Source organism: Chelon labrosus, assembly GCF_963514085.1.
Source record: "Chelon labrosus genome assembly, chromosome: 10".
NCBI classification, from domain to species: domain Eukaryota; kingdom Metazoa; phylum Chordata; class Actinopteri; order Mugiliformes; family Mugilidae; genus Chelon; species Chelon labrosus.
This window is the reverse complement of record NC_140360.1, coordinates 28,814,108-28,841,127: the sequence shown is the minus strand read 5'-3', so window position 1 is coordinate 28,841,127 and position 27,020 is coordinate 28,814,108. Positions and strand designations below refer to the sequence as shown.

General features: G+C 41.2%; 1 protein-coding gene across 1 annotated transcript in view; it reads right to left on the bottom strand.

The window, feature by feature from the left end:
- The window catches only part of prex1 (phosphatidylinositol-3,4,5-trisphosphate-dependent Rac exchange factor 1), an 80,006-nt gene that overhangs the window by 12,272 nt on the left and 40,714 nt on the right, over positions 1–27,020 (bottom strand). The window contains exons 11-27 of the mRNA XM_084552553.1: positions 25,871–25,971; positions 23,616–23,719; positions 23,199–23,248; positions 21,122–21,197; positions 20,317–20,389; positions 17,241–17,386; positions 14,720–14,812; positions 12,465–12,613; positions 12,287–12,372; positions 10,617–10,756; positions 8,442–8,586; positions 7,519–7,694; positions 7,011–7,172; positions 6,204–6,414; positions 4,704–4,983; positions 3,752–3,970; positions 335–423 (exon numbers count right to left, since the gene is read on the bottom strand). Of these exons, the coding sequence (XP_084408679.1) occupies positions 335–423; positions 3,752–3,970; positions 4,704–4,983; positions 6,204–6,414; positions 7,011–7,172; positions 7,519–7,694; positions 8,442–8,586; positions 10,617–10,756; positions 12,287–12,372; positions 12,465–12,613; positions 14,720–14,812; positions 17,241–17,386; positions 20,317–20,389; positions 21,122–21,197; positions 23,199–23,248; positions 23,616–23,719; positions 25,871–25,971 (2,300 nt within the window). The remainder of the gene's footprint in view (positions 1–334; positions 424–3,751; positions 3,971–4,703; positions 4,984–6,203; positions 6,415–7,010; positions 7,173–7,518; positions 7,695–8,441; positions 8,587–10,616; positions 10,757–12,286; positions 12,373–12,464; positions 12,614–14,719; positions 14,813–17,240; positions 17,387–20,316; positions 20,390–21,121; positions 21,198–23,198; positions 23,249–23,615; positions 23,720–25,870; positions 25,972–27,020) is intronic.

The following is a 27,020-nucleotide window of genomic DNA, read 5'->3' as shown; positions in this document are numbered from 1 at the left end:
AGTCACCTCCAAGAAAAATCCACAGTATTTCTCGGTTTTGATCAGCATCGTCACAAAGTTAAGAGCAATCCCAAGTAAGTTGGCAGCTACTGATTTGTTGTTGTGCAAGAGTCTTTGTTTGAAACTCTAGAAACCTAATCTTGCCTCATCTTACGTTGTTTCCCTTACAATATTTTGTTACAGCCATTTTATTTCTTGTAGTGGCCCTTCACCCAAATACAACATGATCCTTGTTTCATAAAATATATTGTGGAGAAATAAAACAATGAAAAATTTATAACTGACTAAAGTCTATATTCACAGATGGACAGAAACATAGAAATTTCTCTTTTACCTGATCCCATCTCATCACTCCCCAGGTAAGAGCTGTTACTTCGCACGCTGGTGTAGGACAGGACTGAATCTCTGTTGCTGTTGCATTCACTGCAACACACACAAATGCACACACTTAAAATGCATCATAAAGCAAACGATTCATTACTTAAACCGCACAGAGGATTTTGAAGGCAGCATCTTGTAATTATGCAGTCAAATAATCCTTCGGATTGTAAATGCCTTCTCTGATTTACAGTATGTGAGACCGCAGCTAATTAAACGTTTCTCACGACAACAACCGCTGCTGCTTTGCAAAGAAGGGCATTCAGTAAACTGGAGCTGTATTAAATTCCCAAATATTTAAGCTAATAAAAAATGTGAGCATTGAATACTGAAAACTGAGCTCTCCATTGACACAGATACACAGACAACAAGCTTTTTTCAGTGCATCAGTTTTAATTGTATTTTGTCATATCACTGTGTGCAGACAACTTCTGCCTTCCTGAGACAGTTTTATAAAATGACTTTGGCCTGGTATTTATAGTCATACATCTACGTGATTCAACATGATTACCAGGAGCATGTGGAAGATTTATGGGGCTCAAATTATACATGGCTTCAAGTGAGCACGCTTGCAATCCCCTCAGAGAAGCTCTGAGTGATTCACAAGCAGAATTACCATGACAAATGGCCTACGAGCAACTACGAACTGCAAAGCGACAACACCCGCTTTGTCTTCCTTTACTACTATCTGGCTTGGCTGGATGACAAAGTGGGGGAGTCTGGGTTGGATATCACCTGCAGGGTTATTCAGTGGTCTTCAGTGTGTGCGTATATGTGTGTGTTCGTGCTGGTAAGTGGGGTAAGTAGGGGGGTGTTGACCACAGAGCTGCTACAATTATGTGGAGAAAGTTAATATAACTTGGCCTGAATTCCCCACCGGTTTATACACACTTACATCATACAGCCGTAGCAGTGTGTGTGTAGGCTCTAGTAAATACAGATATGTTCTTGTCTTTGTATTCTTTTCATATTATTTATGGTGGGTGTTACCAATACACACAATGCCCTCTCTTCTACTGTGTGTGTCCTGCATCACTCCCCTTCTGAATATCTGCTTCTGCATGGGGAGTTGTGTTTTCTGTCTGAATTCAAAGACACACACACACCTACACACACACTCACTGTCTCGCTCTGTCACACACACAAAAAAAGGTGATTTCCAAATTTAGCTACACACCTCCTGCCAAAAGTGTGCGCACCACAGTGATAATTCTACTGCCTGTAGTATTGGATTTGGTTATCGTAAACCTAACACACACATGCAGGTCAGGTGTTCATACTTAAAAAAGAATATATTGTGAGTGATATATTCACAGCTCTAAATGCAGGTGAGAATGCTTTCATAATTGACTGCCCGTGACTGCTTCTTAAACTGTACCTATCTGCACACTGCGTAGTGTGATATGTAGTATACAAACGGAAAAAATATCAGCTCACAGATTAAGACCACCCGGATGTTGAGTGTAGTAATAATGGACTCTGCGACTATTGCGACACTGCAGTGTGTGGTGAAGTGTACATTTAAACGATTTATTCTAAGGAAAGATTGGTATTGGATTAATTGGGAGTGGGCTCCTCTCTGAGGGAAAATGGGGTTTAAGACATTACGACAATGAATCACTTGAGTAACATTTTGACATTGAACTGCATCTGTCTTAACTGGATCTAAAAACAGTCTAGATATGTCTAGATGCAAGCCAAAAGGTCTTAATAAGGTCATACGCTCACACATGGGAGACATGAACGAGAGCGATTATGACAGACACAATGGTCCAGAGTTTGGAACAAACACTATTTTCTTCACACACTCCTCTTCATATGTGTGTGTGCTTATAAGCCATTCTCTCCTGTCCTTGTTCTGACTTTGTGTTTCTCACAAGTTGCACTCGGTCATTGACCTCCAACTGTTTCGCTCTGCTGTGGTCTGCCACCACTCCAGGCTGTAATGTCCAATTCTGTCAGCAGGACAAAATAGCAGAAAATAAAGTTCCACCTCGCAACTCTAAAACACAGTAGCACATCTCATCACCTTCAAAATTTTACAAGTGGGCTGCTTCCTCCACATTCGCTGAGCAGCAGCCTTATGCTTCTACCTTTAAAGGAGTGTCTTCAAAACCCTGAGTAAACAACTCACTGTATCTATGTGTATGTCACACATAGTTCAGCCTACATTTTCCTTTACATTTTATTGCGATGAGGTAGTTACATTCACATGGCGTGGCCGGGTTGTAATGACAGAGTGGGTGAAGAGGCCGCGCCCCAAACATTTGGCTCTATTATACACCAGCCCACCACACCAACGACCAATAACTACATCTTAGTGGGTGGTGGAGGGTGGGGCTCCGTGGAGCTCTGCCCAGTGAACCGTGCACACACACACTCTCTCTCTCACACACACAGAGCGAGATCTGAATGAACTCTCGACAAGCAAATGACATAACCAGATCTGACCAAAACATTTTGAAGTCATTTTTAGCCTCCGATTTCTGTTAAAATGCCAACATCTGGAAAGAATTATCGTCTCCAAGGAGGGGAAATGAGGAGCATCATGGTGTTGTGGAGTAAGGAGGGAGTATCAATGTTGTTTATATCTTACAGAGTCCACAGTTTGAAATAAACATGTCCTAGGTCTCCTTTCTTATGTTTTAAACAGATGTTGCTTTATCAGGTGGCTTATTGAGAAAAACAGGTTAAAATTTTAACATCAATTTGAGTCACTTCAGAAAGTAGTATTTGTGCTTAACTGTGGTCCTGTGCACACTTGGTATGTACATGTGTCCTGGGTGATCAACTGGTCAGCTGTAAGTACAGCTGTAAGTGCAAATGCACTCTAAAGATTAATCCAATCGCACAGACCACACTTAGCAGAGTGCACAGGAATGGGTCCTGAGCCATGCTCAACTGACATCCTGTGTGTAAAGCTCAAAACTTTCACATCTACTGCAGAATTTTAATGTCCATTCAATACAACTTTCCTGTGTTAAGACGTTAACAGCAGTAAACAGCTGTAGTTGCTTGATACAACCATCTCTCTGAGTTAGTCTACATACAATTATAAATAATCCCGCACACAGTGATAGGATTGATCAGGGTCTAACAGCAAATTACACTGTTATTTTAGGCTACTGTTAGTAAATCTCTGAGCTGTTTACTCGTATTCTGCGATTTAATACAGAGATTTTTTGGCATCACAGTCTGACATTACAGTGTTTATTTGCATATGGAGCATGGAACTGAGATTTAAGCACAAGTGATCACTCAATACGAATTCTAACGCTACATGTGGAGTGACATACTGAGAGCTGTCCACCCAGGATGTATGGTCACGCCTGTTGAGAACAGAGCCATAGTAACAGAATCTATAACGACCTACCTGTAGGAGTCCCTGTAGCTCATTGTGTCATGGCCAGAGTCCTCCTGGTCCTCCTCGTTCACCTTAAAGCAGACTCTTTTAATGCCACCTTGCTCCACTTTGTCCTGGTCACAGCCATCCTCACAGGAAGCCAGAGAAGGTGGCTGATTTGGCTCATACACCGGAGGCTCCCCACCCTCCCCTTGGAGCTGTGTGGGCTCAGTGATGGATGACAAGAGGCTAGGAGGGGGAAAAATATATTAACAAAAAATAGTATTAATAACACAATATGGATAAATTATGGTATATTTCTGTAATATATAGGGATGCATGGGTTTATAAATATGGGTATGATGCATATTGGAATGAAATACTTTATCTCATGATTTGATTATGCACCTATTTATATTCAAATAAACACACCCTGAATCAAACATACACATCCATTCATTCAGACTGTCACACCCCTTCCTCAGCACAGACACACAATAAGTGTCCTTTTTTCTCTTGGTGTTATCCTGGCCTCACTCCCTGTTCCTGTACTGGGCCGGGCCCATAAATATTTTGGGCCCAAAGAATGTTCCTTTTGTAAATCCTCAGCTTTAAACAAGGCAAAGGGCAGACAGACAAAGAGAGGCTGACGAACAGCCTCGGGAGGCTGGCGGGGGGATAACAGCTCCTGGCTTTTTACGCGGAGATCTCTAAATGTCACTGTGAAGGCTACCAAAATAGTCTACTCACGCATACACAGCAGTGGGTTGACAGTATTTGATAACAACACCCAGCTGCTGGAGTGGAAAATATTTTCAGAAAGAAAACATTTCCTTTTTATTATCCTGTATCAAATATTTGATAGATGATTCTTGTACCTAGGGCAGGTTTGTGTGGAATAGACATAAAGAAGTGGCTTTCCTCGCTGTTCTAATATTGTTGTATTAAATTGTACCAGATCAATATGAGCTGCGAGACTTACACATCTATTTGAGCAACATACTGCTTCATTTCCCTCACAGCGACATCCAAGCGGCTGTACAAGTTAATGTAGGAGTCCTGTGTCTCTGTGTCTTCCTGTTTGAGCAGGAAACTCAGGCCACCTTCTCCGTGGCCACTTCGTCGACTGTCTGTCAAGCCCTCGCCTCCATCCAGAGTCACTTCCCCGTCTGCCTCATTCCCGTCCAGACCGGAGCAGCTCCAGGAAGGAGCTCCCATGCTGGTCATGCAGTGCTGAGTGTGGGACATGGGGTTCAGTTGTGCTACAAGTGAGGAGGAGAGGAGAGGAGAGGAGCAAAGAGAATAATATCGAGTAAGTGGTGGCTGAATGAAAGAGACTTCACTCTGACAATTATATCTAACCCAGATGTTGAAAACCTATGAAATAGCCACTCTTGTCTGTTCTCTATTTAGTCTTAATGAAAAACAACTTATTTAAGGACACTTTATGCAACTGATATGCACAGAAATAAGATGCAAAACTGTTTACTTATGGGAACTCAGTCTGGCGTTCAACCAGACGCATCCAATAACTGCTGACAGACTAAATTCCTGTGATGCACGCAGAGTTTACAACCTCCAGTATTATATAATGAATCTTTATTTATGTACTGGACATTCAATGAATACTTTTTAAAACTCAGGATATGCTCCTGACTTTTTTATCCCCTCAGGTAATAAGCCTCGATCCTCACTGCACAACTTTATACTCGTCAGCTCCATGGCTGTATTCTGGTTGAACTGGCAGAACACATGCTTCAAAGCACCAAAGCTGAACATCACACTAGTACAACTGTTAGGCAGATGTGTGACTGGCAGCTCATGCTGAGAGAAAAGATGAGGACGAGGCGTCTCGGAGCATTGAAAGTGTCTCGTGTCTAGACAGCTGCATTATATTTTGAGATTTGCTGAGAGTAGAGGGAGTGCAGGAGTTAACTCTAAAGAGTCTTAAATCATATCAAGAAGCGCCTTAAGAAAGACAGTCATATAGACAGATGACAGGATACTAAACTTAGTCTCCTCTTCTTGAAGTATTCTTTGGTGGCATTGCATTCCACGTCAATTTCTCACTCTCATTTGCTCTCCTCTTTGACCTCTGCAGCAGCAGCAGCATTGAGTGAATGGCACACATTCCTACACTGCTTTGAGGCACCATTGTTGCTAACATCATTCATTCACAAGTCAATAACTCAAGCATGGTCCGGGGCTAATGGAGTCTTAATGGCAAACCACTCATCTAATTTACTGTGGGAATCCATGTCTACTGAGGGGTTGGTGTTCCCTTGTCTGTGCTCCGCGATTTAAATGGGCACAGAGGATAATTATTAGTCAAAATGATCACTGAGCTAGTGTTAAGTAGGTTAAGCTATGTTATCAAGAAGGAGGTGGATCTCAGAGAAGCTTAGTTTAAGCAGTGAATATATGCGATGAGATATTCAAATCCTCTTGTATCAAGGTGTGTGTATATGTGCACTGCTAATACCTTGGTCAGGGTCCAGGCCAAAGAAGGAGTTCTTGCGACCAAAACGGATGCTAAAAGTCCTGCCAGCGGTAGTAGTGCTTTTGGGGTAGGAGACCTGCATCAGATTGACGTGGCAGTTGGTGGGAACAAAGTCCATGCAGCCCAAAGGGTGAGGGCGAACCCCAGCCTGCCTGAAGGAGGGCCACACCTTGTTTCTCAGTTCCAGGGCAAACTGAGAGAAAACACAAAGGACAAGAAAAGGAAATTAGGACATTTGGTGGAAGCATAGGCAACATGACTGCAACTTAGTGTCTCCATAATAAGAAAACTGTCACTGTAGCAGAAAACACAGTATGATAGAGACACTGGAAATGAAGGCAGACATAATAAAGGCCTAGCAATGGTATGTAATCTTCTTAGGTTTATCATAGGCTCCCCATAAGCTGAAGAGATCTGAGTGTGATTAAAAGACATGAGACATATGAGGACAAATATTAATTATTGAGAAAGCATTTTGTTTTAACACCAATCTCATAAAAGACAGTGTTCAACATATTCTCACATCCCACCATAAGGTGTCTCCCAGTTGTTATACCAGCATTAAAAGGTTGTAAGTAATATCATGCATCCAGAAAATAAGCACTAGTAAGAAATACTTGGCAAGAAGCGAGATAATTCATCATTTACGGTATAAATGGAAGCATATAGGTAGAAGGAATTAGGTATTTGAGGGAACTGTCACAAGAGAATAGTAACTGTGTCAATATAAATAAACAGAGGACATTCCTGAGCTCATATCTGTGTTCTAGAGAAGGTATGCCTCAGTACCTGCTGATAGCTGCTGATACGCCGTTTGATACTCTCCAGCTTGGTGTCGCAGATCTGTCTGAACTCGTACTGTGGCATGGTAACCACTCGGTCGCTCTGGGATATGAGCTGGCTGCAGTTATGAACAAAGAGGCTGTCATCACCAGAAAATGCCTCCAGGATCTGAAAGAGACAAGAACTATTGGTACAAGGATAAAGAATATAATTTAATTATAATATTAGATTTCCAATATTAACCTAAACCAGCAGTGAGGCCACAAAAGCCTTCTGTCCTGCCATAATTCTATCATAATAATGCAACTGTGTCCCACAAACTGGTGAATTCCCAATTTTGAATCTTGAACGATACATGAGATGTGCTAATTGGGAGGCTCAAAACATGTGGCAACGTTAACAACTTACAGATGACATTGCGTATGTAACATCTGAAAAATCAAAGAAAACAAGACTTGCAAATGCAAAAACTTTAGCTAATCAAACTTCACCACATCTTCCCATGACAACCAACCTTAGCAGCGAGGCTGAAGCCACCTTTGGGCTCCACCATCTTCTCCAGGACATGACTCTTGATGCCAGCAGTGCTCACGTATTCATAGACGACGCCGTGCTCCAGCTGGACATTATCGACCGTCAGACTTACCAGAGGCAAATTATCGGAGAGAGAAAGTCTGCCTAGCCTGTGGCCTGTGGATCACAATTTTCACTTTCAGTATATACTTTGCATCCTTAGAAAAATACATCTGTTTATTTAAGAAAATCATTGTCAAAATGTACAAACTGATCATATTAAATTTGGGTATCGATACAAATCTTCAGTCTTCTTAAAATGAAATTAACACTAAAGATACACGTGTGTATAACAAGTTGTCCTCAGTTTTGGACAAAAATAAAATATGATATGAAAATGATTAATCCCTTTAGTAATGACACATGTAAAGGCACACAGTGTCTAGCATGTTTACCCTGCCAGCACTGTTTGGCCATCAATGCTACTAGATGACGCCCTAAAACTGTAGCGTGTGGACGTGTCATTTTCAAAAAGAGATCTTTCTTTATCCAGGACAAATTACCTACTGCTGAAACCACTTTTTTACCAACACAGTGACTATGACCCAATTCAGAGGCCATCTGAGAATAGCAATCTAGGTGGAACATAATGTTTTGATGCAATGTTTTTGGCAGCAGGGGATTTGTTTTTAACATCGAGCCTGCAATCAATCTGGAAATACACACAAAAAAACAACTGCAGTTTACAGTACAAAGCCTCACAAATAAGTGAAATAACCACGGATAGGAAAGCTAAAACAGAACTGTGATTCTCTCTTAAATATTCAGCATTGACAGTTTCAATGAAAAATCGTTATTAGTAAAACTTTAAATTTAAGCATAAGAAGAAAACATGGTTACTATGAATGAAATGTCATTAACCACCTGTTTCGTTGGTGCCGTTCTCCTCCTCGTGCTCAGAGCCATTCTCCACTGGGTAAGACTTGAAAAGGCTCTCCTCCTTCTCGCCTGCTCCCCTTTCTCTTTGTAGCTCCTCCACATCCTCAAATGCTCGATACACCCACTGACACTGATAGGGATAAAAAAACAAAAGATGAAAGAGTGGTACTGTGCATGATTGTAGTGTTTAGTATATAGTGTATTTATTGGAAGTCAAATCAAACAGGAATTACAGTGAGAGGTAAAGGTGAGAAACTACTAGCAGTATCAAAGAGAAAGATTAAGGAAACAAGCTATATTTAACTATGCAGACGTGAGGGTACAAGTCCTTATAGGTAAGTCTGGCCATCTGGAAACCATCTTGGGCAGTTATTTCAAGCTAACAAGACGAGGCCTTTATTTAAATAAATGAGTAGGGACCCAAAGCTCCAATTTTAACGGTCACATAAAACTACATGTATAGAATCTGATACAGAGGTTTAGGGACTTTGCCCCAAAATAAGGTTAAAAAGCTTTTTGTAAATCTCTTAGATATACCTCTACTACATTAAGTTTCACAACACCAGCTCACGTCACAACTAAACGAAAGTTCACTGAAGCAGTTTTGCTCCCACCACTAGTTCTGTCTCGATTCCACGACGGCCAAATTGGGATAGTTCTGCTGCCTACCTCTCCTCATCACTTCTCTTTTCCCACGCTGTCAAAACCTCTTCATCTTCAGTTTCAACATCACTACTCTTGTCCAGTGATCTGTTTGCTCGGGTTCACTGAGCCAATCAGTCCCAAGTCACCCTTCTTTAAATTCATTGCTGTACTTCCTCCTGTCTGCCTTTAAGGCTGTCTGATGTGCAGTCTCCTTCCTCCCCATTTCCTCCTCATCCTGGTTGTTCAGAGGGTTTCAAGTGAAATCTTCATTCGTCTATGTGCTCCACCACCACCAGTGTCTAAAATACTGGGGGTTCCTGTCCCTGTCTACTGCCTTCATCTGGGACTCCGTGACGTCACAGGCATTTCCCATAGATTTTTATTCAAGATTTTTCAAGTGGTTCGTCTCAGCCTTATAAAGTTTCTGGTGCACTTTATGGACAGAAAACAAATTAAGGAAATAGGTCTACATGCCTTTCACCTGAGAGGCCAGCCAGGGTTGACTGCACCTTCCTGAGCCCAACATTGCAGTCAACCACATCATCTTGGTAATTTGCCCTGCTGTTAAATGAACCAGCGAACATTTACTTACATTTGAACAAGTCCAAAACAGGGCGGCTGAGCTGAGCCAGTTCACTGGGTTTAGGTAAAGGGGATTTGTCAGAAGAGTAGGCTAGGCTAAACTAAACTAAACAGAGCAAAGCACTGTTCTTTTCACACAAAGAAAGACACTGCACTGTTTCTGCAACCTTGTGAAATACTGCCTGGAGACTTGATTTGCTGCTATAGGAATGTCAAAACAACCAGAGAACAGTTTGCAGTTTTGACGTGGCCCATGTAGTGCTGAGTATATTACTGTACTTGTATCAGGTCTTGACTGCGTTTGGAATAAGAAAACTGAATCTGCTAATTCATTAATAATTTAACTCAAATATTCTTGGCCACAAGAAAGGAGGAAAATTCAGTGTAAGAAAGGCAAGTTGTTAATTTGGTGCTTGTGGCTACACTCTGTGTCGTGTCTCACTGTAAGTGGCCTGCAGGAACTAAGTGACGGATAGTGATTTATGCTGGAGATCACTAGACAACATGCTGATGAAGCCAACCACGCAGACGAAATGAAGAAAGTATTTTTTTGTTTCCTCTAGCTTTAAGTCTAACTAATGCTGTTTTATGTACCATCTCAGGAATGTCTGGGTCTCTGGGTTTCTTTGGAATGTTTACTGTCAAATTTGAATTTAGTGAGCTATCCCACATTGTTGAATGATCTGGTAAATTAAAGCTAGTGCTGATACGAATCAGGCTTTCTTGTGTCATTACTTAGTTTGTTGTATAAATAAAGCACTCAGGAATTCCTTGGTACAGTAACAGCCTTAACAACACACATAACTGTAAAACCTGACTCTATGGCATGTATTGTGCAGGATGATGAGGATTGTTGGAGGTGCATTTTTTTCGACTAGCTACTTTTACAAAAGTTGCTCGGATGAAGAAAAGTGTTTGCTTGCGTCCTCTCACCGCTTGGGGAGGCTCCTGGTGAGAATGCTGGGCACTGAAGTGCTCCAGGACCTCTTGGTAGTCACTGTGGTTGACATTGTTGCCGTTCACCTTCAGGATGACCTGGCCAGGTTGAAGACCCGCCCCTGCCGCCTCCCAGCCTATAGTGTGTCAACAGAGGATCATAGGTCAAACATCACAGGGTGGCATAAATACAGTGGAGCTATGCACAACAGACTGGGTTCTTGTGAAAACATGAAACTTCGTCAAGAGAAAAAGGGGAGTTAAAAGTGGAGAAATACATGCGGGACTCAGCTCATCTGCTATAGATTTTTTTTATTCAATTCCCACATATGTTCACAAATTTGCTCTTTTGGTCCCAACAGGAAAACAGAAAATTACCAGGCTCAGTGTTGTAACACGTTGTCTCAAGCTACTAATGGCTTTACAGCCTGGATGTCCAATCAACACCTCCATCATCTTCCTCTCCAGTCTAAAAATACTAGCACTGGCATCACTTCCACCCAGGGTGCCAGCAATTACCTAACTCTGGGGCAACTTGACCCATGCACAAACAGCACCTAGACAGACTGATTTAACACCGGATTAAAACGGGACGCTCTGCACTCTTAATCCAAACAGAAAAAACTGCGCCTAATTCACCCACAGAGAGCCAGAAGTAATATACGACACCGGAAAAGAGGGGAAAAGAGACGAAAGAGATCATAGAGATTGGAGGGGGGGTTAAGAGGGAGAGAAAGTGGAAAGGCAGTAATAAAGAAAAGTAAAACCAAGGGATGACATTCCTGGCTTTTGCCAATCGGTGACTCCTCCTCTCACTGTCTCTGTGTCCTCTTCAACCCCGTCTGGTTTATACACTAGGATTCATCCCTCATTCAAAGTCATACATTTTTCTATTTTGAGTCAGTGTAGGTGGGACAAACATCTGGTCAGGAGGTTGTAAGGACAGATTAGGAATGGGAAGGTAGAAGACAAACTGTCTTCTCAGTTACCTAATACCCTTTTCACTCTAATCACAAAGCTTTGTCTGTGTGCAAACTTGAAGAGCGTGTTTTCAAAGTGGAGTTTAGTCTGTTAGGGGTTTGAACCCTGACCGCTGGCTTTCTGGCTGACAGGTGGCCATAAAATCCTAACAGGGGTTCACTAAAAGCAGAATGTAACAGGTGGTTAGAGGGTAGAGTTACCTCATCTTTGCCTTGAATTCCCTCATAATTATTTGTCTTTCTGACACCATAAACACTTTGAACAGATTGTGACCTTGTTATGCCTTGCAATGGTGCCATTAAATGTATTCAAAGACCTCCAGTATTCATTAGGGAAATATTTATCTCTTGTAACTCAATTCAAGGAATACTCATTTAACTAAAAACCTAAGAGCTTATTTTACCCTATGTACCATAAAATGTATACTGTTTCACTCTTTTCATGTAACCGACACCGAATTGTGTCTGAAGTTTGTTATCACCAAATTTCAGTTTGGATGAGCAGAACGTGTAGACTTATTCGTATATAATTTATTATTAAAACTTTGTTGCATTTTCTTATCCTGCCTGCAATTTTTTGCATGCTCATAACTGAAGTGGCATTACTAAATAAATGTGGCAACCCTTGAAAAATATTTTAATAAGACTGATCTGGTTCCAGTCAAGTCAATTAAATCTGTCACTCACCTTTCCTGACAGCGTGGACATGAGGAGGATCAGAGCCACACAGTCTGAAGGAGAGGCTGTCTGGGTAGTCAGGGATCTTCACAATCCTTGAAGAAAAAAAATAGAAAGTCAGACAAGTGTGCCCAATGTGCGTGTAATGTTTTCATACGTGTTTAAGTGGCTGTGATTGTTCCCTCACTCTTTAGCCTTGGTTGCGACCAGCAGCCGGAGTGAGCGTCGTATGCAGAAGGCCTGGCCTATCATGGTTTCAACCTCCGAGAATGGCCGGAGGAACAGCAGGTCCTCATTGATGGTGTAGATCTTCCTGCCCACCTGCAGACCAGCCATCTGCATGGACAGACGTACAGACAGGAGACAGAATGCTGTTATTTATAGCTGCTTCCTCCAAAACGCCAAATGAGTCTCAAGTGGGAAGAGCGTTCAGTCCGCAAATTACCTCTCTTGCATCACAGTGATACCTCAGCTGTGTGCTGCGTTTGGCTCAGCTTAAGAGTGATTCACGTTTTCACCTGACTACTGTGGATTACACAGAATCAAGTGGCTGTACGGTATATTGTGCCTCCAAGGAGCACAGCAGAAACAAACAAACAAAAACACGATAGGAAATCAGTGAGCCCTGCTCAAATCTTTCTCAGCCTGCTCAGTCTTGTCACGCGTTTTGCAGAGAATTAATTGATTTTTTATGGAGGGAGTGCATATCAAGATCGACTACTGGATATGACTAAGTTGCGTATTATTTACACCAGAGTCTACCGCCTGCCGCCTTTTGGATTTGCACACATTTCCAGACTGAAGGTTTACTTTTCGTTTCCACAGTTAAACAAATCCACTTTATTTACATTTTTCTCTTAATGAGTCAAAGTGTCTCTGCCAGTGACCTTTGGAGGATTCGGTTATCAGATATCGCCTTGTTCTTTAACCAAACGCAATCTCATTAGTCACAGTGCAAGTTAACTATGCTGAAATACACTTGCACATTTTAACATACTCAACCTCAAACTTCCTCAGTTTTGCACAGTCAAATATCAGCGTCTAAAATTCCTTTACAAACGTCAGACGCATAGCACCACAGCCGGTTGCATGCCATTAAATGCAGTCATCTTTCACATCTTCAGTCACGTTGAGAGAATAATGTCGCCTCTGTGTGTTCGCTGTGTGAGTCCAGTGTCCTGGGCAAAGATCCGGTGGGGTGGCCTTGGCTGAGCCAGGCCCCGACTCTGGATAACAGCCCAGGATGGATGTAGGAATGACAGGGAAGAACCACAGCCCTTTGAATGGGGAGCGATGTATGCATGTGTGTGTGCGACCGTGTGTGATTTCACAGCATGGGCGCTAGTCTACACGTGACTTTCTATAATAGTATCATATAGTGAAAGAGCTCAGTGTGCGAGTGGGTGTCTCTCAGCCCTTTTAAGAGCCCCATGGGAATCAGCTGAGCTTCATTCACTGTGCTGGCACACGGGCTGTGTCACAACTAGCAATCCTGTTATGGTGGGGAATGGAGGACATGGGGAATGAATAAATGAGAGAGGGAGAGAGGAATGGAGAGAAAGGAGCAAGCTGGAGCAGGGGAATGGGGGTTTACTGTGTTGGAAGAAGGTTAAGCAGAAAAAGAAAGGCTATCCCGAGAGTTATTGGTAAGATGAGGATTATAGGAAAGAACTGCAAATAAGTAAAATAACAGACACGATGAGGAAATCTGAGCCACAGGGACAAGAAAGAAATGAGGGTAAAATGAAATGGCGCAGAGCAAGACAGTTAAACTCAACATGCAGAGGAAAAGACTTTCCATCTGTGGACCAGTGAAAAATTAGGAATCCATAAACAACAAAAGTATCACCCCGTATTTTCATATAGGAAGATAAGGAAAAGACTATACGTAAACAGTATACAGGCTTGGCTCACTAGTTAGACTGGAGAAAAGTATGTCACTTGTCAGAGTGACAAAACACAAGCATGGAATATTACAAAAGACAGGAAAAGAGTTGCCTCGTCAATCTTTTATTTGCGTAACCATTAATGTGTCATAGTGAATTTTTTGTTTTGTCAGGCTGACAAACAAGTCTGCTGACACACATCAGACAAATATCATTATCTCAAAAAGATCAAAATAAAACTGCTAAAACTAAGTGTGTGACTAAAAAGAAACTAAGACCTCGGTATCTTAATTTGAAAATACTCGTTAGAGAATTGGCAGCTTTCAAAACACTCTGGAAGACTGAAGTGGTGCAATTTGTCTGGAGGTGACGTGAGCGAGCATGTTAAATGGCTCTGCAGCCAATCGGAGCAAAGTTCTTCAAAGGGGAACAGAGGCAGAGTGACAGCAGCCATCTAAACAGCAAACAGCCATTACCTGCTGGAACTAATGCCCTGAGGCGGGAAGAAGCCAAAGTGCGTGTGTGTTTGTGTGTGTGTGTGTGTCTTGACCATTACCTCAGCATGGGAGCCCCGGGTGACAGATTTCACCACAATGGCCTTGTTTTTCTCCTCAATCTCGAAGCCGTAGTCTTCCTCCTCAGGGTGAATCTAGCACAGAGAAAATCAGATAATTGCACTCACATTTACACTGGCGACTGATTGTCAGACTTAAATGTCTTTCACTGATTTAGCACTGTGAGTAAGCAAGAAGCTAAAAGCATTTTAGGAGCACACGTGCAATTCATTTTCTCCTCTTTAAGGCCTTCAAAAACTACAACTGGTTTGTTTGACTGTTAATCAGAAGTCAACCGTCTATAAGGCATTTTGTTTCTGAGTAACCATTTTAGGTGATGCATGTTCTTCTCTCTGGGTGGTCTGGTGTACAAAGTATTCAGACATCATTATAGCTTCAGTTGCAATTTGTGATTTTCTTCGTGTGTCAGGTGTCTTTTGTTTGATGATGTTCCCTGCTCCCCGTTTTGTATTCCCCTGTGAGCCGAGCCTTAGTCAAAGGCTGTCATCACCAAACACATTAGCAGCTTCCATTAGTTAAGCTGCTGAGGACATCTTCCTGCTGTACAGTCCTGATAAGATGGGGATCTCTGTTGTTATATCAGAGGAGATGACTGCTGTAAATAAGGAGTTCCTGCATTTCACTTCAATAATGGGCAAGAGGGAGGATTAGTTCCGCTAATCAAGGAGAAAAGCCGCTTCCACTTCTTGTGGAAGGCCAGATAGCGTGCCTGCTTCCCACTCTGATATGAAAAGGGATGCTGGTGATGCTTCTAGGTTTCCCTAAAGATAATGGACTTAATGGTTCACTTTCTGTTTCAGCCTCTGGAAACCACCGTCTCTGAACAACATACACCGACCTTATTTCATCCGTTGTTGTTGTATTTATCAGGCTATATGAAATACTGCCAAAGAAAAACCCTAAAGAAAATAATCATAATAATCAACAATCACTATACAGCGAATGAAGGCAAATATGCTGCCGGTCTGATTTTGACCTATTTGGATTAACATGTGGTCTTTTTCATGTTTGTTTCCACGTTTGAGGGCTTTATCATATCCATATCATGGACCGGCAAGGCAGGGAGTTTTGCGTGTTTTTACTTTCTAAGTAGGGTTTGTTCTGTCCTGTGGCTGCATGGGTTTTCTCTCCCACAGTCCACAGACATGAATGTCTGCATGGACATAGGTGTGAATGTTTGTTTGTCTCTCTGTGTTAGGCCTATGTGGGACTGACAGCCTGTTCTGGTTGTAATGCACCTCTTGCCCAATGCCAGCTGGGATAAACTTGACCCACCTGTTACCCTCTACAGGATAAAGGGGGTATAGCTAATGGATTATTGAACGAATTACGTTGTACCAAACTTAAATATATGGATGAGGTGTGTGCACCACTTTGTTTGTGTATGTATGTGTCACGTTACAGGGGTTCAGTTTCGTGTATTTTGTCATGCAAAATACTTGGTACTTGTTTTTAAAGAATCCTATATAAACTTCAGGTATATTCCCACAATGTTTCAGTTTTATTTACAAAAAAAACACCCAGATACAGCAGATCAAGCAGCTTCACTGAAGATAAAACAGGTAGAGCTGAAAAAACCCACAGGTTTTTGGGGGTTTTTCTTCTCTCTCTCTGTTTTCCCAACGCCTGTTGTCTCATGTCATGAATGAAAATTGCTGTGTGTCAGTGACGTAAGATAAAAAGGGAAAAAGAATGCAAATATGTGTTGGGTGAAACAGAAGTTTTTAGGAAAGTAAAAAAAAAACAAAAAAAAAAACCACACTGTTCCATTTGAATTTTAGATTCAAGCTAATGGTAATACGCAGCCGCCTGTTTAATCTTAAGACTTAAATAACAATGTACGCCCAAATCCAATCAGTCAAAAAAATAAAACTATAACTGGTGTCACTACCATTTTGTAGCCCCTGTTTCAGTTTTGTGCACAACCATTTCCGGCATTTATCAAATTATGATTTTATGTTTATTTATAGTATTTTCATCTGACTGAATGTTTCTGTCAGCTCTTGTAGTTAAATGTTTTGCCTAAGTAGCAGAACACCAGGGACTTTATCCCAGTCAGTACAGTTGATTATATTGTGATTATGTTCACAACAAAACACTCATTAGGATGCCTACTGATCAGAGTGAATTCAAAGGAGTTTATTGCCATCAAAGCTGCCCCCACTCCCATGAGGACTCTGTGTATAGTGATGTTAATTACATCTAGCTCTGCAGACCAGTAAGAATACACACACACGCACACACACACTAGTATAAACAATCTGAAGTGAAGCATATAGTATATTCTACAGTCTACAATATGGTCCTGTTGCATGCTTACTGTGAACACACACATAGAGTATTCTGCCCTAGGTATCTTAGTGCCATGTCTAGTCTGTTTGAAACACTTTCACATAGTTATTTGCATCTTTGAGAGTGAGGCAGCTTCTGGCAATCTGTGTAATCATGCGTATGTGTGAAAGTATGTGGAAATGCATATACTGTGTGTGTGTTCCAGCTCACCACGAGGGACTTGGCCAACACGTTTTCAATGAGTTTGAAGTCATTTCGCTGGAGCTGCTTGTTCTTGGAGCTGGTTCCCTCTGTTTCTTCGTCCGCATAGAAACGGAAGAACTGGGACTCGTCTTTAAACTCGCTCTTCTCCAAGACTGGAGGGGGGGAAAAACACAAAGTGAGCAGAAGGAAGCTACAGAAAGAAACAATGAGATAATTAGCAGTAGGTCACATGTCAATACTGAGTGAAAAAAGAGAAAAGAAAATGTAAAGAGGCCAACACAAAAGCTTAAAAAAAAGCCTTTCACAATGAGCTTTGATCACACACGGTTGCTTGTCTGTTAATAAAACTGTCAAGTGTTTTCTAAAATGGCACAAGTGTTTCTTTGCAGGTCATTCACAACTTCAAAGACCTGCGGAGATATACAAGTGTTTGTAGAATCAAAGGAATGTGCAGACATCTTCACACGAACAACCTTACGGTTAATTAGCTCATTGGCTCGTGATGCTAGTAAGAACATCTGGAGAGAAAACCACATCTGGGCTGTAGCCAGCACAGGACGGGGTTAGGAAGACTCTCTGGAGGACAAATGAAACACTCAGAAACAATTGTGTGTTTCTCCCTTTAACACCTGGGGTGCATCAAACAGGTGAGGAGCATGTTACGGTGCCTCTCCAGTCATAGTAGTTTTGGAGCCTGAACCAAAACACACAACATCAACTCTGTTGACGATCTTTTAATATTTAATATGTACATGGTTTACCAGCTCAGCTTTTTGATGTTTGTGATATTTAATTGTGCTGCACAGAAATAAGAAAATGTCCTTCTGGCCTGTGACACAGATCAGTCGTAATTTGTGACACGCAGCGCAACCATCCAAAGATACAAGATACTGGATCCCCATACACAAACGGAAACCATCTCAGTTTGTCTAAGGCCACAGTAAAGCAGGGCTTGTGGAGGCCACACCAAGAGCAAAATGTGAGAGTTGAAGAACTTCTGGCATCCACAGTTGAACAAAAGCCTTTACAAACACGCCACACCTACAAACGTTGGATTTATGCCAATTGAAGCCCAACATGAGTTATTTCCTCTGAGTCATGGAGCCTGTGGCCATATCAAACCTTAACACCACCTATTTATGGAGGGAGTGCTAGTCCGGAAACTGTCCTACACTTGTAACACTCACAATTACTCACAAATGGATCAAGAAAACTGTGATAAAGCTTAATCTCTTGAACTTTTCTTCACAGGAACAGGGAGGCAGAATATATGTGGAGTTTGCGCCCAGTGACAGCTGGGATGGGCTCCACCGCGACCTTCTGAAGATAAGTGGTAATAGTGGTAATAGTGATGAATGGATGCCATGTTTTTTTATATATATTTTATTTAGCTTTGTCATAAATGCACAATGTAAAAGTTCATAGACTGAATAACTGCACTTAGTCAACATAACATCATCATCACTTGGTGCATCATTTTGAAGGCTTACGTCTGGCATTTCAGTCATCGCCTTGGTTTTGTTTGGAGTCAGATGTCACAACAAATTATTTGGAGATCAAGAGGACACTACGGAACCTCATACGGTTGCACCTTTTCGGTAACAATGTAGTATATCATCTGAGACCATAAACGTATTAGAAAAAAAGTGTTTACTGAGATAATACTGGAAATCAAATGAGAAGTTGGGATTTTTCACATAAATTTTTTTAGATTTATTTTCAGAGCCAGTGGAGTTGCTCCTTGCAGGACCTTAGAAGTGATGCAGGTAATCAATTTCGCATTAGCTATACTTTTCGGACCAGAAAGCTACATTCACTTCTTTTTTACAATCTGTGGTAAATTTTGATGCAAGCATTTAAGCAAATATGAAATAAGTATATCTTTAAGTATCCAAAAACAGCCTTTTAACTGTCTGAATGGCATGACACAACAGGTGTTCATGACAGACAGTGTATAAATGAATAATAAAAGCAGGTAAGGACAGGTGAAAGGCACACTAACTTTGATTTTTATTATCAGTAGTCATCCAACCAATGTGGTGCCTTAAACCATCATAACACATAATGTTTGTGGAGGTTCTCTTTTGGATATCATAACACATAAAACCAGAAAGTACGTCAAGCAGAGACAGAGGGCCTGTAGAGACAAGGACAGAAAAAAAGAAGGGTTCTAAAGGAACTAGGTGAAGAGCAGCAGATGTGCTGACTAAGAGCTAAAGAGAGCGAGGAGAGCAGACAGGCTGGGGGGGCAGGGGGGGGGGGGGGGGTGTCATCACCCCAAAGAGAAGGAGAACAAGTGACACTTTCAAACAGATGGTAGTGGAAAGTAGGTGTATGTGAGAGTCCATATGAGGCAAGTAAAATTAAAGACTGAAATAATGATCCTCTTATATCTCAGCTACTGTGTGTAGTCCTCTATGTACATCAGGAAATCAAAGCGTCATGTTACTCCTTCAATACTGCAGCACTAACTACTTCTTCTGAGTTCTCATCTTACACATATTATACTTGGACAATGAAGATGGACGATTCATTTTTAGGCCTTAACCAATGGCCATTGTTCAGTACACTGACCCAGACAGCCAAGTAGAAGGCCAAACAGCTCTGGTTAAGGTACACTGCTAAGGCTGTTTACATTCAACATGCTGGGCTGGATCCAAAGCCGCTCAGCTACAATGTGGTCAATAAGGTTTAAAAATTTCGGCACCGCATGCAAATTTACTCTTTTTCAACCTATCCTGGCCTGACAGATGCTGCATTTTTGCAGGCTGACAGGACTAACTGATGGCAAATGTGGGACAAGATGATGTAACTGAGCAGCACAAAACGACTGAATGAAAACAAAGGCAGAAGTGACACAATAACAGGAATAATGAAATTTAAACCAGAAATGTTGCAATTGAAAACACTGTAAATGACTTAAGACCGACATAAGACTTGACAAAGTCTTATGTCAAAGTGTTGCTGAGCTGAAAAAGAGTCCATCAAACTGGACTGTACAAAAAATGACTGTGTGTGTCGGCGTGTGTGCGTTTATCCATCCCCTCATGTGTGCATGTGTGTGAGGGAGAATTGAACTGACCGTGGTGCATGAAGCCATTGTTACAGAGCCCCACACCCAGCGTCACAGCATCCTCTCGGGTCGAGCAGTCTCCCTGGGAAACCAAAATCAATGACGCACACAGCCGGTCAGTTACAATGCCTGTTTACACCTTCTTATACACAGCACACTGCTGCACCACTGGAGTTAACATAGGGATCGCTTACCAACACATGTTAATAACTATGTGTCTAATAAAGACAATGACAGATTAGGACACTGATTCTACATATCCAAACATGTTTGACTAAATAGTACCCTCCATTGGAAGCTACTGGGTTACTCTAATAAATATTCTGTTTCCCCTTAGTGACACCAGAGATGAAAATCAAATAATGCATTTCTATTTTCTGGAGCATGTCCATTTATGATATGATATGATACGATACGGATAAAGTATAGGTTTAAACTTATCATATCACCTTTTGAACTGCCATGGCTCATGAATTAGTGACATACTGCATCACATCTTTTCAGAAGCCCTGAAAGTGCATCTGCGTTCTTATTTTTAAAGAAAGTCCAAATTGTAGTGGTCGGAGACCTTGGCATAAACTATTAAATGTTGACAAAATATTTTGTGAAAAATGTATAAAATTCTAAATTGTCAATTTTTTGGGTGACTAGTTTCATTTGCATTGGATTGACTCCAAAATGCACGGCAACAAAAGATCTAATCATCTAATCGAATAGCAATTATATAAAACAAATAATAAATGACCGTAACGGCAGGTATTAAGATCTGATACACCCTTGATGACTTGTTAAGTATAACAGATGATGATTTTACCTGTGAGATTAGCCAGTCCACCAGTTTGCTGGCAGGCACCACAGATTTAAAGGTTTTCAGATGGTGGTCTCTGTCCCTAAAGGAGAAACAAAGGGTTTCATAAAATTAACTTTTATTGTTCAGTAAAAGTTGTATGAAAAAGAAAAAAACTGTTCACAGCAAAAAACAAAACAAAAAAAACAAATAAGTGCACATACACACTACTGTGCGTATATACTTCTAGTGGCTCTAACGGGGTCACTCCAAAAGGCAGATTCTCTTTGTTTGAACGACAGCCACTCTGTAGTAGATGTACTTTGATGTTTGGGGTTATTGCCCTGATGCATCACCCTGCTTTTACACAGCTTCAGCTGGCAGCCAGCCATCCTGACATTCTCCTCTAAGATACCTTGACAAATATAGGAAAACATATTCTCCTCTTTGTAAGTTTTGTTTTTTATATAACCTGCGAGAAGAACACATCACAATCAATCACACTTTAGCTTCTGCTTTTGTGAGCAGATGTGTCGATCAGGCCGGTACAACCGCAGTGGACTCAAAGTGTAGACATATAAAACAGGAAACACTGCAAGGGATGTGTGGTTGATTTGATGTGTGCATCACAACCTGTCAAGTGTATATTTTCTTCAATTTGCTTTAACACTTCAGTGTCGTAAGCAAGGTATAGGCTGGTTCTGGCCAACACATTCAGAACAAAAGCCAAATGCAGTATCTCTTAAGTTCAGATGTAGACAAATGTGCACTGATTGACAATGCAGACAGGCACAACACCGAAAGTCATGTGCTGATCAATGATTCCTTGGATCAGGGAGGGCATCTCTCTTAGCAGCATCTGCAGCACTCTAACATAAAATCCAGCTCTGGTTTTGTCACTTAATAAAGTTTAATAAAACACAGGCACAGTTTATGATTATTTATGATTCATAAATGCAATCCATCCATCGCTTAAACATTATAATTAATGGTTGCCACTTACAATGCCAATTTAGTGATGGATTTAAAAAAAGCAAGGCTGTATTGCATAATAACTGGCTGGCAGGGAAAGGGATTGCCTTTGTATGTTAATAGGATTTGTCCTCAGACCAAAAGCCCTTTGTTTGCACCGATGGCAACCCTGGACACTTCAATCAGCGGCTGAATGATGGAGGGAAAGATAGAGAAATAAAGGTGGAAGAGTTTTAGAGGAGGGGCTGCGGCAGACAGAGAGAGAGAGAGTGTGTGTGTGACTGTAGATAGAAACAACGTGTATTTTCTTTGCGTCTGTTTACATTTAATTGAACTTCACATGGAAAACATTTCATCAAGAGAAATAATTCTATCTCACTACACTACCCCAATGTAAGACTTAGTTTAAGGTTTTTAAGATTTAGGATCAGTATTATGATCTATGATTATGTTTGGGTTTAGAATGATAATCTAGGAATAAGAGAGTGCTGCATTTGTATATCACTATACAGTGAAGTTTCAGGACATACCATTCAGGGATTGTTGATATGTATGCATGTACTATATACTGTAGTGTTTATATTTCTGAGTAGGTGGGCTGCAGCAAGAAACCACTTGGGTGTGCACTGGTGTGTGTGTGTGTGTGTGTGTGTTAAAGAGAGACGGTTGAAGGGGAAATAAAAAGTGATTGAAGAGTTTGCAGTCATCATCTGAACTCCAATTTAATTCCTTTGCATTTAATAATTCACTAATCTATTATTAACTAACCCACAACACCAGACTAATGCTCACAATAACTGTCTCTCCTTAATCCTTTAAGAGCGTTCTCATGTAAACCTCCGCTGATGAAAAGCTTGCGTATTCAACCCGCACTGAATCTTGTAAGCATGGGCCTACAGCAGCTCATGCCTGGCTGGGAGTCCACATTGGAGGGGAACGAGGTTTGAGGGCTGTCAGTCCTGGCAGTGTTACTGTTTGCTGAGTCATTAAAGAGGGGGTGACGGAGGGGAGGTGAATGTGAACCCTTCATGAATATGCATGCGTGCACCTGGAGAGCAGAGACATTACCATATGGGGGAGAAGGAGGAAGGGGGGAGGAGAGCGAGGAGAGGAGAGAAGGACAGGTACTTACTTGATGACGGGCGTGTAGAGGCTGTGAAGGCGGCAGTACAGCCTGACGCCCTGAAAGACAAGAAAAACGCAGATCTGAGTCATAGAGCATAACGCACCTTGGGTAAACAAAGACAACTGTGCCTTCAGAACAAGGGTTTTATCTGTTGAGTGCGAAAAGAATTAGCCTGGGGCTATGCTGTTAGGACAGAAATTTTAAAAGCATGGTCTCTGGATGGGGTCTGACAACAAAGGCAAGCCAACAAATTTTTTTTAACCAAAATGTTCTCTTTTGAAATTCTTTACCTTTGCATAATTATCATGCTTACATACATTTTCATAATGAAATGAAAGTGCAGTATTAAGAAATCCCATCTCCAATACACATTCACAGCACAGACAATAGTTCACTGCCCTTGCCCTCTCAGCAGTGAGTTACCTTTGACATGATGTCCTCCATCTCACTGCGGGCCTTGTAGGTGCCATCGTCATAGCGGAAGCGGTACAGCACCTGCTCGTTCTTGAACTGGTGCTTGTCGGATACTGAAATACCACCAGAATGAGAGAATGTCAGCTCAAGCTGATTTCCAGTTTGGTAGCTGGGTGATTGAGGGTTCATAACACAACACTATCTCCCACCTCTCTTGTGACTGTGAAAGAGCTAAGCCAAATAAAACTCTGCCTTTCACATATTACCCTTGAAATAGTTTTTGAAAATGATCTGCATTTAGTAAAGACTGACCATAAAGTCTAAACATCTATGTCACATATTGCCACGTCAATGACAAAATGTCACTCGTTTGAAATCCAACTTAACTGTGTACATGGATGCTACATGAAATGAATGCAGTCAATCAGAGAAGACATTCTGTGATGTGAATGCTAGTGTCCACATCTACTGCACAGGCACTAGTATCCTGTTAATAATCGGAAAAATAAATAATAAAAATGGCTGCAAACAATCCAAACAGACTGGTCTGATCACAGGGAATTTCAGTCGGATGGGGGGAAAAGGCGTAAACCTTTATTAGACTGTTCAACAGGAAAATAATAGGACCAATTTAACTATGTAAACGCCTGTTCTCGCTAGGTGGATAAATACATTCTTTCTGCACATATGAGGTAAATATCAGGTCAAGTGATGAGTTTCTGAAAGTAACAGAAAAATGGCATCAAAGGCGGAACAGAGACAGCCAAAGCTTTGCTGAAACACGTTTTGTTTTCCTCTTTCTGGTTCGAGCTCACTCAGCTGAGAACAGCATATGTTCAGTCTTTCCTGAATGTACTCACAAATATGAATTACTCACTGTTTGTTGATATAAGTTCAAGAGTTGAAACATATTTGTAACTTGTCCAACTATGAAGAAAACTAGCAAACTAAGGCAAAGCCCAGGCTGAAATTCATTTGTCTGAAACATCAAAGTTTCTCATTGAATGGAGTATAAGAGTTTTAGGTTTTTAATGCATTTTGTTTTAATCTCCTGGGAGAATGAGGGAAAGTACAGAAAAGAAGTACTAACCAAATAACAAGGGGAAAACTACAGTTATAAATTTACTTAAGCAATGACATTCAAATATTTAACATAGCAGGTAGCTGCCAATTCCCATAAAATCCCCAACTCGCATTTATGAACACAAAACGTGCAAAACAATTTCTCATTTATACTGAATCCAACACAGAAAATGAAAAATGACTAATACACATACAAACAGATGACTGTCGCAGAGACTAACAGTGAAATCTGCCAAACTGAGGCAGTTCAGTTTCACCACAACAAGCTGGCATGGACTCAAACAAGCTGCTGGTTTTCTCAGTCTAGACTTAAAATGCCCCCATAAAACCAACGGAATGCACCACCAAATCAGTCACTGTAAAGTGTCAAATGTGGGATTTAAAGTGTACAAAATAATACCTGATTTTTGAGGTGGCAGAATTACCGACGTTCAAGTGTGAACGGGTATGTTCATGTGCCTCAAACATGTACACCTGGCTGGATAAAATTTACTCTAAAACTTTTCCATCCTGCCACTTACCTTTCGCATTACCTCATTTAACAGATGTTGACACCTATATTTTGCGTGCAGGGCCTCAACCTCCCCAGTTTGCCCACAAAGCCTTATTGCTATCCATCAGAGCCCTGCATGTCAACATTGTCTCTCCGTGGACGCAGGATGTCTGGGGATTTTCCACACTTATTAAAAAATATAAGGTATAGGTCTCAAAAAATTTCCCTGGAAGTGTGGTGTGTACAAATCGTGAGGGTGGTTTGCACTTAGTATGTACAAGAGCCCCTTCAGCAACATCCTGGACAACTGTGTTCATACATTATTAATAGCTGTTTGTGTACGTGTGCGTTGGTTTCATTTCTCAATGCATAATTTAGGTTTGTAAAGCTGTGAGTGTCTCGCTTAAGACAAAATTACTAAAGGGGACATAATGAGAACTATTATTACCAGACAATGAGTTTGGATCATGGTGGCTTCTAGTGTTGGATTCATGCATAAGAGAAAGGGAGTTAATAAAATACAAGCCAAGAAACAGAGTAATATTACATATTTATATACGCAATAAAAATGGAGGAGTTCCAAAAAGCATAACATGTGAGAAATGACTGTAAAGGAATAGAAGATGAAAGGTTTTAACCAAACTGAAGAAAATGGAGAGAGGATGACAGAAAGTAAGATTTGTCTCACCATGGTGAATGATGCCATTTTCCAGTAAGGCTTGTCCCAGGTTGACTCCTTCGTCAAAATTAGAAATCTCTCCACTCGCCATCAGCCATGACACAAACTCACTGAGGACGCAAGACACAGAAGCATAGATGAGGCCATGTTTTTAAAAGTAATATTCCATTCAATCTTGAATTTCTTCCTACTGTGCTGTTTTTGCATGGAATTTCACACAGACAGTCTGGCAGATACACAGTGTGGGCGCCACCATTGCCACCATGTTCGGTTCTTGGAATTCTGTTGATAAAGTTGGCATTGCTGAAAGTAGCCCATTTTTTTTCCAGTTCATCTGTGAGCCCCCTCATGCCCCATGCTACATACTTAGACTACGAAACACACAGAAAAGAATTTGCAAAAGAACGCAAAGAAAACCAGAGACACATTTAGCTTATTTTCAACATAATTCAACTCTTATAGGGCCGTCATATCTGTATAGATATAGGTGAGATGTTTTGCATCTTTGCCTGCAGATGACTTCAACTTCAGTTGAAAGTCACATTTTTGTACTTTAGGTATACAAAATCACCTTTTAGTATAAGTGACACTTTGTTGACATTCTACAAAGGGTAGGAGCCCTCTGGTTGATGGTAAGCAAACCAATCACAAAGCCAACAAATGGTCAAATGCCGAAGTCAATACTGAGAAAATACAACAATGTGAAGTTGAGGTTGCTCCTTTTCAAACACAATACAAGTCATGGCAATAAAGGCTCTCCAGAGATGGCAGTTACTGACTAAGGAAGTGATTTTTAACCCACTAAATTATAGACTAAGACTGTGATAGCTAATTGTGGCAAGTGAACACTGATCAGCCATAGAATTAAGACTGAATGGTCATAATCAGTGATCAAGTTAACAACTATCTCATTATCATGGCACCTGTCAGTGGGTCAGATATATGACCCACTGACAGGGAAAAAAGGGCAGATGGGAGGATTTAAGCGAGTTTGACAAGGGCCAAATTGTGATGGCTAGATGACTGGGCCAGAGAATCTCCAAAACTACAGCTCTTGTGTGGTGTTCCCGTTCTGCAGGAGTCAGTACCTGTTAAAATTGGTCTAAGGAAGGAAGAGCAGTGATCCGGCAAGCAACAGAACTCAGTAGCCTGGTCTGAT